The sequence below is a fragment of the Corticium candelabrum genome, chromosome 21, assembly GCF_963422355.1.
Source record: "Corticium candelabrum chromosome 21, ooCorCand1.1, whole genome shotgun sequence".
In the NCBI taxonomy this organism is placed as follows: Eukaryota; Metazoa; Porifera; class Homoscleromorpha; order Homosclerophorida; family Plakinidae; genus Corticium; species Corticium candelabrum.
The window spans coordinates 2,793,331-2,804,652 of record NC_085105.1 but is presented as its reverse complement, the minus strand read 5'-3'; the positions used below and the strand labels follow the sequence as shown (position 1 = coordinate 2,804,652).

The 11,322-nt window shown below is 40.2% G+C and overlaps 1 protein-coding gene and 1 long non-coding RNA gene across 2 annotated transcripts; both read right to left on the bottom strand.

Moving 5' to 3' along the window:
* Positions 1–206: 206 nt before the first annotated feature.
* Positions 207–1,520, bottom strand: LOC134196706 (uncharacterized). The gene is made up of 2 exons (XR_009972558.1): positions 1,202–1,520; positions 207–863 (listed from the first exon to the last, which is right to left on the bottom strand). It is a non-coding gene; the product is annotated as an uncharacterized LOC134196706 (long non-coding RNA).
* Positions 1,521–6,483: 4,963 nt separating this feature from the next.
* LOC134196904 (bursicon-like) lies at positions 6,484–7,267 on the bottom strand. The gene is made up of 2 exons (XM_062666122.1): positions 7,246–7,267; positions 6,484–7,169 (listed from the first exon to the last, which is right to left on the bottom strand). Exon 2 carries the CDS (start codon positions 7,141–7,143, stop codon positions 6,628–6,630), a length of 516 nt encoding a protein of 171 aa, XP_062522106.1. The 5' UTR covers positions 7,144–7,169; positions 7,246–7,267; the 3' UTR covers positions 6,484–6,627.
* Between the last annotated feature and the right edge of the window lie 4,055 nt (positions 7,268–11,322).

Below are 11,322 nucleotides of genomic sequence, written 5' to 3'. Positions count from 1 at the left end.
AAAATAGAATCATGATATGCGGCGGATCAGTAGAAGGGCCTAGTTAAGCAATGCCAGGTCTGCAACACTTGGAAATTTACTACTCAATTTCGTGCAGCAGTGCTTCTACGATCAAAATTTTAGTGCAACTACCACAACTCAGCAGTACTGTCTGTTTTCAGAAGCGAGGACCAAAGTGTGATGCAGTTGCAAAACGGTATCATATCCTCATTTGCAAATTTGTATTAAATATCTGTCAGCTAAAGGACAGTTAAAGTCTACTAGTATGACTTGATAAGACTGTACAAAATTTGTTCATGGCAGTTAAAACTAAGTAATATTATATGCAGAAAATTCCAAAAGGTTAATTATTACTACCAATTTGTTGCGAATTAGGCGTCTTCATGTTCTGTTCTTGCTCGACAGACTAAGGGCACGGTTTGCACTGACATCTGGCCGCCTGTATCAAGTAGTGCAACTTCAGCTTTGTTCCTTTACTTCTAGGACACCTCATTAGATACGGTACCCGCTCGTATGCGACTACATTGCAGCATTTGCACTGGGAATGTAGGACAACTCTCTTTTCAGCCTGTCTCCAGACAGGAATAACTTTCCCATTGCATTTTCCGGAGCAGCCTTTGACTTTGGCTTTGAAAGACTGACAATCGCGGTTACTCGGTCTAACCACTTGCTCAGACATTTCCGCATGACAAGACTCTGTTGGTTTTGCATGGCTCAAACTTGATTGCAAGTCAGCCTTACTAGCAATTATAGTTTCTTCTGAAGAGCGGACTGACAGCAGTTGAGTCGTGCAGATGATGAGCACTACTACGTAACCACCAACTTCCTTTGCCATGCTGCAATCCTCTAGAGCTGCTCGCAACCTGCAGGTAATTAACAAGAATGAGGCGATAATCAGTTAGTTCAAGGCAGGGCTGTTGTAAGGGTGCAACACATCTAGAAACTATTTTACTAGTTTAATCTGGACATGATTTGTTGATATCATGACGGCTACAATCGAAGTACCAGAGGCATTGTCTAATCCCGTTCAGCAACCCATGCATGCAGTATGAACCGTAAATGAAAACTTGTGTTCTTAGTACTAGACGATAACCGACACAAGAACCATGCACTCGCTTCGTGTGTGGGTACAGTGCATTACAAAGTCACAAGTACAGAATTTGAAGAACAGAGAGTATTGCTATGTGCGTCTCAATCATACCTTAGTTGTGACGGTGGTATCAGGAAGCAGCGACTTTGAGAGTCTCTCGCTCAGAAATGAAGAGACTATCTTGTATCCTGAATATATAGGCGGAGGACTGACGGCACTGACTAATCGTCAAAAAATGCCAATTCTGAATATTAATTAATTAACTGGCTTACCGATTTTGTCTCACTCTTTTGTAGTGTACCCACTATTTTGGCGCAGTGAAAGAACACTGAAACAGGGATTGAGACAGAGTTGCAGCGGCTTGCAATTGTTTACTCCTGGCGTCAGATGAGCCAGAATGACCATCAATAGAAACCAACCAAGAGACCATTAGTGGTGGTACTTGAATTATGTAATATGCGTATTACGTCAAATGCAGACCTCTAATAGCAGCATTAGTAGCAACAGCCATACCTTGCTAACTATGAAGTCGACCTAGGGTTTCTAGACAACCACACAGAAATAGGAACATAATATGGTCTTGTAAAATATATATTATTGCTTTACTTTTTGTCTTGGTTTCATAATCGAAAAATTCTTACACGTTTTAGTTAGGACATAAATAGGTATTTTGCAAAATGTGTTGTTATGGGTATAGACAGGTATGGGTTTAGTGTTGGAGTGTCCGTCAGAGTAGAGTAGGAAGTACATGCACATAGCAACCATTCCTTCAGGATGACAATCAACAAGATATGAAGATAGTGACTTTTGATGATAGTCTCGCTACATGTGAGAAACCCTTTGCTGCAGTTCAGGTTTCATTGTAAGCACTTGAGACTGAGTCACCAATGATTTATTCATGATGCCAGAAACATTTGAAGTGAGACAACTGGCATCATTTCTGTTGACACTATTCTAGACGTGTGTACGTGTCTGCTAGGGTAGTCGTTCTAAATGCATAGTTTAACACAAACACACACACACACACACACACACACACACAGACACACACACACACACACACACACACACACACACACACACACACACACACACACACACACACACACACACAGACACACACCACACCACACTTTCTTCTTCTTTCTTTTCTTTTTCGCTACTCAATAATGAGTTCACGACTTCCATTCAGCAGTTGTTTACAATTTGTCTTTGATGAGCACGTTCATGTGCAAAGAGTCCAATTTTGGACCGACATACTTGATAATAGATATTACAAACGTTCTTTGTACCAGTCAAGCCTTGCGGTGTATAGTTGTGCCGCATTAGTCTCTTTTCTTCAATTTTGTCAATTCTACCTTCCTCGTAACGATCTAAACCTAATCTTATATGTTTCTTCCACATTGAACGGTCACATGCTATCATTTTCCAATTTTTGTGATTGATACCGACATTCTGTAGATTGTGTCTTAAAGTGTCTTTGAACCTCACCTTCTGACCACCAGCTTTTCTTGGTGCATCTAACAACTGACCGTATAGCACTTGTTTTGGTAAACGTCTCTCATCCATTCTTGCGACATGGCCTACCCACTTTAGTTGCTGTTGAGTCAACATGTATTCAATTCCTGTTATTTCCGCTCTTTGCAGAACTTCTATGTTTGTCACTCTTTCCCACCAATGAATTTTTATTATATTCGACGGAGACAGCGAAGGTGAAATTTTTCTAGATCCTGAATATTTCTTCTATATAGCGTCCACATTTGTGATCCATACAGAAGAATTGCAAGAACGACTGCTTTGTAAACTTTGATTTTAGTCTTTATTCTTATTCCTTGTTGACTCCATAATCTTGATTGGAGTGCGCCATATGCTCTATTATTTCCTTTTTGCAGACGTGCAGCAACGTCCTTATGAACACTACAATCCTCTGAAAGAACACTGCCAAGGTAAGAGAAAGAGGATGCCCTTCTTAGTGCTTTACCATTTACAAAAATGTTTTTGCCAGCATGTACTGTACCAGGAATCGGCTGAAACATGCACTCTGTTTTTTTGATATTCATTTGCAATGTTGCTCCTTGCATTTTTCTTGTAACTGTCTCAGGGTAAATACCATGTCCGTGGTGCTTCCTTTACGGAAGCCACATTGGGACTCAGAAAGAGTTTCTTCTGCTATTGACTCTACCAATTTATTCAAGAGAATTCTTGATAAGACTTTACCAGCAGTGGACAATAACGAGATTCAACGCCAGTTTCCACAGCCACTTTGTCACCCTTTCTCTTGTAGATTGTGATTATTTGGGCATCTTTCAGGTCCTTTGGTACAATTTCTGTATCCCAAATGTGTAAGATGATCTTGACAATTTCCTCTGTAAAAGCATCAACTCCTCTTTGATAAAACTTAGCTGCAAGACCATCAAGACCGGCAGATTTTCCGAGTTTTAGAGATTTGATTGCAGAATATATTTCTTCAGTGTTGGTGCTTTATAATTATCCATGTCTTTATGAAGTGATTGCCGTGAAATCATATCTAGAACCGATGTATCAACCATGGTATTCCTGTTGAGTAGAAAGCAAGAGTGACGCTTCCAGCGAGCAAGAATTCTGATTTGTCTGTTAGTAACTGACCATCTTTATTGCGAAGTGGTGCAGATCACGTAACACTTGGACCAATAACCTTTTTCTAGCTCACCATAAAACCTTTTTGTCATTTCTGTCTGCCAAATGTTGTAGATGATTTGCTTGATCTTCCCACCACCGATCTCGTAGATGTCGTAATTTGCGCTGAGTTATCCCTTTCAGTTCTTGAAAGGTCTTGTTGAGTATGAAAGATTGTGCATTTTGCTGTAATTTTGCATAAGCATCATGTTTCTTTCTTAGCAGATCTTGTATTTCATCAGTGTTGCTGTCAAACCAGTCTGTTCTCTTATTCTTTTTGTACCCTACCGTTTTCTTTGCTGCTTCTATTGTTGCCATCTTGAGCCTATGCCATGTACCCTCCGGTTCATCAGAAGAACTCAATTCCGTATTGAGCTGATTTTCAAAACAATCAACAACACTCGGATCATTCAATTGATCTACGTCAAATTTTTTACTGTACTAGTAGTGAAATGTCGTTTGGTTATAAGTTTAAATTTGATTGTTGATTTTACTAACCGATGGTCTGTCCAACATTCAGCACTTCTAAGTACACGAGTCAACTGAATATCTTGCACATCTCTTCTCCTAGTGATGACGTAATCAAGTTGATGCCAGCAACGTGACCGTGGATGTTTCCATGTTGTTTTTAGTTTATCCGGTAACTGAAATCTAGTACACTGGTAATGCTCAGTTGATGAATAGAACAGAGTTCTAACAATAGACGACAATTTCATTTTCATTGCTAACTCCGTGACGTCCAACGATCCCAGGCCAAGACTTATAGTCACGACCAACTCTTGCGTGAAAGTCACCCATAACAATGAGTTTGTCATCTGCTGGAATTTTCACAAGCAGATCATGAAGCTGGTCGTAAAACAAATTCTTTGCTGCATCATCAGAAGTAAGTGTTGGAGCATACACACTTACAAATGTTACAGATCTGTCTTTGGTCAAAGGTAACCCCAAAGACATTCATTAGTCGATCACTATAAGCGATGGGAAAATCAGTAAGTTTACTCACAATGTTTTTTCAGATGGCAAAACCGACACTTGATTCTCGTTTGATTCCTGATGCTTTACCTGACCAGAAAAATCTGTATCCATCACCCCAATAATTTCATCAAAACTTCCAGTATCAGAAAGCCTCGTTTCTGATAGCGCAGCAATGTCAATTCCAAAGCGAAGAAGTTCAGAGGTAATCAGCGCTGATCTTCTTTCAGGACAATCAGACGTGTCATGATCAATCATAGACCTAACATTCCAACAAGCTATTTTCTTGATGACCACAAAACCTCGAGATGACGACTTGTCGGACTTCTTGAAGTGATAAGTGTCACGAAAGCGGTTGCTGCAAACTGACTGTGACATTCTGAACGAAAGAATTAGACGCACGACGAGATTAGAGTGAATGTACGATTGTCGAGGCCGTACACGCACTTTCACAAAAAACACGTTCTTTCTGATGGACCGATAATCGGGACACCGGTAGACGTTGAGTTTCGTAGGTTTGAAGGGTAACCTTCCTTTTGTGCCCGGCAGCTCCACTTGAAACCGACCGTTAGCGAGAAAATTTTGAAATTTTCGAGTTCAAGTTGACTTGATACGTTTGAGCTGTCACTTTTCACTCCCGGTTGGTTTGCTATGTACGCTGTCTTTGTTGATGGCAAGCAACCACAGAGTTCGGCACAAACACACACACACACACACACACACACACACACACACACACACACACACACACACACACACACACACACACACACACAATCTACTAGGAGAAGAAAGACTCTAAGCGTCTTACGTCTAGAGTACTACAGTATTAGCATTTATGAGTTGAGAATATAGAGTAGACTACTCGTATTTTATTGGTGAGATTGACTTTGATACAATAAAATAATATTTTTTATCCCGTTCTGTGTTTTGGGTACGCAGTCTTACGTATCCAAGGATTCATACAGGAATTAAGGTTGAGGAGGGAGCTCATTAACAGAGGGGAGTGACTGCAAGCATGATCTGAAGTGCTTCAAGGAAATTGTTGACGTGTAACTATGCGGGCAATGTTGCAAGAAATAGTAAGGTCTAGTTCTTATCAACGAGTTTCAACAAACGTCAAAGCTTCTCAACATCATGATGGCACTATCAGCTATACCGTAGATCGAGAGATTTTGGTCATTATAAGACACGCAAGAAGTCAAATGGTATACAGCTTGTACACTCATTTTACAAAATTCTTAAATTCTATACTAAATGATATTGCGCATTCGTGCACAATTATCTGTGGTAATATGTTATAGTCTAGAGACACACCTTGACTTATAATGTTTTTCAACAGTTTGATTGAAGACTAGAGGGCAATTATGGCAACTTGTAGATATTTTTGTGTAACCTAAGAGACACAAGTTAGAGTGACTACTCAGGACTACTCAGTGATCCTACTGATACGTGTGCTTCCTCTTCAGACGAGCGGGAAACTTTACATTTTCTTTCTTGATGAAAACGTACTCTGCTATGATTGACCTTAATGTTACAATCAGACGAAACGACTGCAGTTCGTTTCAAGAGCCAGAAAAACAAACTAAAATTTGTAACGTACTAGGTACTAGCATCTCAATGTATAGCTAATTAGTGAGCAGATGGTAGCTCCTTCAATCACGTCCCTATCCGCGCCTGCTACTAATTCCTAAACTGCACTAGATCTGTATAGGATCTTGATGTTACTAAGTTTGTATTAACATATACGAATCAATAAAGTTTCTTAGTACATGTAACTAAAAGCATAAACAGCATGTACGAACAATTAAGACATAAATAGCAGCAATATATTAGCATAATTGCCAAAGCAGAGCAATCATATCATCGAACATGAGACACTAGAAATTCCAGTCCGCTATAGTCGATTGTCAAGAACTCGAGATGCAAGGTCTGCACGCGCAGGACGTTACTCCTTGCACTACTATTTTTCTGACTTTGAATATGGGATCCCTTGGACAACGCAAGTGTACTCTTCCTTTTCTTAGCGACGTCTCCTTACAACAGGTACACTTGACCGAGAAATCATGCCTTTCATTTACAAGTGGTCTAGCAGACGAAGTGCAGCTGCCACGACAGCCACGGAATTTCACTCTTTGATCAACACAATTCGGATAACTGATAACTTGTTCGTACAACCGGATACCACAGTTGTTGCGCTTGTTGAAATAATGCTTCGAAAAGGTGTCTAAACGAAGAAAAGGCTGTCCAACGCGACTTGGTGGTGCAATAGAGGACGTCGAGTTGACAAAAGAATCCGAGTCTCCAGAAAAGGACAGATCCGAAAACGAGTCTTCAGGGGAAGACGAATTGGTGCCATCGTGATACTCGCAAACACACCGTGCAATGATGAATGCAACAGTCACTAGAAGCAACGACTTATACATGACGGCTTTTAAACTAAAAATTGTTCCTAGTAGAGAGAAGAGAGAAACCTTAGTCACAACACTTACAAACTGCACGCACGTATGGCGCAGATGAGTCCCTACCTGTGACCAGTTTGATACTGGGGCTTGAATGAAGGTCAATCGAGATGACGGCGCTATTATAGTGCAGCAGTACAGCCGTGTAAGTGTCTTCTCACCTCGGGCGATGCCCTTTCGAATAGTCGAGTTGAATAATGCATAGATTCTATGGGAGGCTCATTCGAAACGGTCGGTTTAGACACGCCTAGAGACGCCCCTGTTGTGTAGCGAGAGGATGCTACATACACCTTGTATCGCTTCAATTCATCGACGGTATCTCTTTCTATTGTGTTTCGACCTCGGGTTTGCAGTTTTAGTTATATCTTTCTCAGATACCGATCGATAGTAAATTGCAAGGCAAAACAAGAAGAGATCATATCAAACGAGAAAGAGTGGTCTGAAACGTTGACGAATGGAATTCTTCTTCGTTAAGAGTGTCCTAATGCGTTAGCACTTAAAATGCATATTGTATTATAGTGAATGCGTCTAGGCTGCTATTTTTCAAACAGAAGACATACGTGCTGCACAGCTGCACGCATTTAGTAACTCATGCAGCTTTCATCATACAGATGTGGCATCTGCTCGATATTGAAACGCTAAAGCTGCTGTCGGTCTAATAATCTAGATCTCCGGGGTTTTAACTGACATGGATTCATCTATGAATCTTGATGTATGAGCGCCTTGTAGCTAGACACGTGTCTCTTGATTTGTGATTACTGCGATCTTTCATTGCATTATTATGTATAGGCAGTTAGTTGAAGATATTTTTACTTTTTTTGTATGGGCTGTGTGTGTGTGTATTGCTAATTGTTGCTACACACTCTTATCTAGATACCCATGTCTGTAGATAATGAATGACTCAAGCAGTGTACTACTAGCATATCTATTGCAGACTATTTTTAAATGCATCACGTATTTATCGCATTGTATAATTATTAGCAAGTGTAGTATTTCCTCGAAGAGACTTTTAGTTAATTTTATCAAAAGAAGGGAAATACAATATTTTGTTTACAAAAGTTTGCGTATATAGTTAAAATTCAGAGAGACAATTGACATTTTCTAAATCAAATTGGTGTTGTACTTCACTCGATTTTTGAGTTTATTTTGTTTATTTCTGTTTCTGTTTATTTTTTGGCACTGTTTTCCCATTTCGAAGTGAATCTAGTCACACGGGAGCAGACGCTACACAAAATTTACCTTGCACTGTGGTGCATTACGCATAGTCTGCATTGTGGTCTTGCAGGCTCTAGAGATAATTACAATCCTACATGTACACATGACAAGTTGTAGCTAATTTCGTAATACTATGCAAATAACTATTGATATTCATGTTGTTTCTGCTGGACGACGTTAGAATCTCTAAATCTACAGAACTTTCAGACAGAGTACGCTTAGCGCGAAGTTTTACTATATGTTACTGGCAGCAAAGTCTGCCGCGACATGGTCTGGATGTTCGAGGCTCCGAGCAAAGCAGAGTCGGCTGAGCGATGGGGTGAACGTTAATGTAGTTTTATCTCTAGGTTTTAATTCCTAGAAGTATATAGGTGCTCATGCAGACGATCATTGGTTGCAGAATTAGCTTTCGTCGAAAACACAAGTTTGATTCATCTAGGTACTGTGTATGGTACAGTACCAGACTCATTTGCCGATATCAGTGAAGTCCATAGCTTCCTAGAGAGAAAATTACACTTCTTTATTTGAAGAGCAACAAACAGCAGCGTCAACGCAGAGAAAGGATTTCAAAATATAGTTATTGTTTATAAGCGACATCTTAGTCACGTGACGTAACTATCATTAATTTGACTCTATTTACTACAAAGAGACAAGCAGTTTGTCTCAATTAGATGCTTTCCAACTTCTTCTCAACATTGCACTCTAGCTAGCTACTAGATTATGGACAGGCATTGTCTCTACATACATGCAACGCTAGCTAGCTACACTCGCTGTAGTATGTCACAGTGATGTGCAACGTTGACAAGAACATCGAACTGCCGACTGGACTTGAATCCTCTTGTGAACGTATCCGTTGCCATGTTTGCACGATATTACAAAATTCATCATTTTCGACTTTTCCAGATTGCAGCATTGACATATCTTCGTTCTCAGCGTGTACAATGCCGAATGTCTCCTCGACGGTGCCCTATACGACATGCACGCTCCCAGGCAGCCGTAAACGTAGACCGTACGAGGCAGGCATGTAGAATGAGTGAGGGTTAGCCTGTACTTGCGAGATTGACACAGCGCTCTGGCCAAGCGTCCGACCGCGAAGACACCACTGAAATTGTCTCTCGTGCGGTTTTCAGACAGAGCAATCTGAGGACTGACGTAATACTGGACCGGTACCTTGCTGAGACGCCTCGTGCTGCGCTTGCCATCTCTTTGAGTCGACGAGGACAAGCAATAGCAAGCAAACGAGATGCAGACGAGCAGACTTCGAGCTGTCTTTCCCACTTGCATTGTGGCAACCGACTGCAATCACCGCACAATGCTGCAATCTTTAGGGAGGTCTCGAGGTGTTGATATCTATGCGATTAACTAGACCGAGTGCTGACTTGGCAAAGCAAACTGGGTGATAAAACATTCGAAGAAAGATAGAGAATTGAAGAGTTGCATGCTGCCGGTCGTTTGGCTGAGGCATCGACAAGACGCTAGCCCTGCGGGAGTTCAAATTGTGTTGGCTCCCATGCTAGGGTAAACACTAACCAGGATTGTGTGGTCAGCTCCGCCCACTTGCGAAGTGTGACCATCTAGAGGAGGATGAGGATAAGAATCTTGAAGATGTCAACGTCAACATACTAATTTGAAAGGATACGTGCGGGCAATGATGTGCACTTGTATTTGTTTTTCATCAAGTGTGGTGTGTTTTAGCGGCTAGTTTGGTTATTGCCGGTCTGACCAAGATGTCTCTTTGTTATTGTATGGGTATGTGTACATGATTTGTATCATGATTTGTATCATGATTTGTATCATGATTTGTATCGTGCTCGAGCAGGTGATAGTGCTATCAGTGGTGAAGGTTGTATGAACCTTGTGTGTTCAATATAGTGTTTCGATCTTTACTCTAGACTGTATATAGACTACAGACTCAACGCTAATGTCGGGATATTGATTTTTGCGACTCAAGGTGTACAGTTTGTGTTCTACTCTTGAGGAGGAAACGTTTTATTTAATTAGAGATTGTATCTATTCTTTGAGAGGGACGCATGGAGCAGGTTAGCCAACAAGAAAGCTAGGTTACGCACACTTTAACTTCTGTTATTGCATACCAGTTCTAGTGATCGTACACGCACGCACGCACGCACGCACACACTTGAGAAGATGGCCGCTACATATCGTTGTATATGTTGTCGACGCCTAGTTTTCTCTAGCGACAGAACAAAGTTCGCAACTAATATTAATTAGCAAACAACAGGACAAACTCTAGCTTCTCATTTTCATTAGCATGATTCGCGATATTGGGAAGAGCACTTCTTGTTTTGGCAATTATGTAATACAGTGTGTCCTATAGTAGATGAGAAAGTGAACTATAGTACGGGTCTAGTGACATTAAATTTCTTCTGTTGAATTTATTACGATTTAAGCATAGTGCCTGCGGTCCTAGTAAAACATGGCGACATGCTGTATCTACCCTAGGTAGAAATCGGACTGGCAGAGGCACCGCTTCATTTATGCACACGTCGGTAACCGTTATAGTGCACTCCACTTTTTCAACTATCCGAATCAACAATTTGGTTTCCGAGACACCGTTGTCGTCATGTCCTATTCGATCGAAAGCACAACACCACTATCAATCAAAGCCCAGACTTTTAAATTTTGAAAATATTTTGGTCAGCACTCAATCTATCTGATGTCCTTAAAGTGACAGCAAGTATATATATATATATATATATATATATATATATATATATATATATATATATATATATATATATATGTATATATGTATATAATGTATATATAATAAATTTAAATTTATATATTATTATATTTTTGATGGCATGTCTAATGCATGCCTACGCATAAACATCTAACTATTTCCAACAACCGTGTCTCTACTATTTAGTGTATATATATATATATATATATATATATATATATATA

Bases quoted from the DNA above. Each gene is read 5' to 3' on its own strand.
- LOC134196904 (XM_062666122.1), bottom strand. From the start codon at position 7,143: ATGTATAAGTCGTTGCTTCTAGTGACTGTTGCATTCATCATTGCACGG.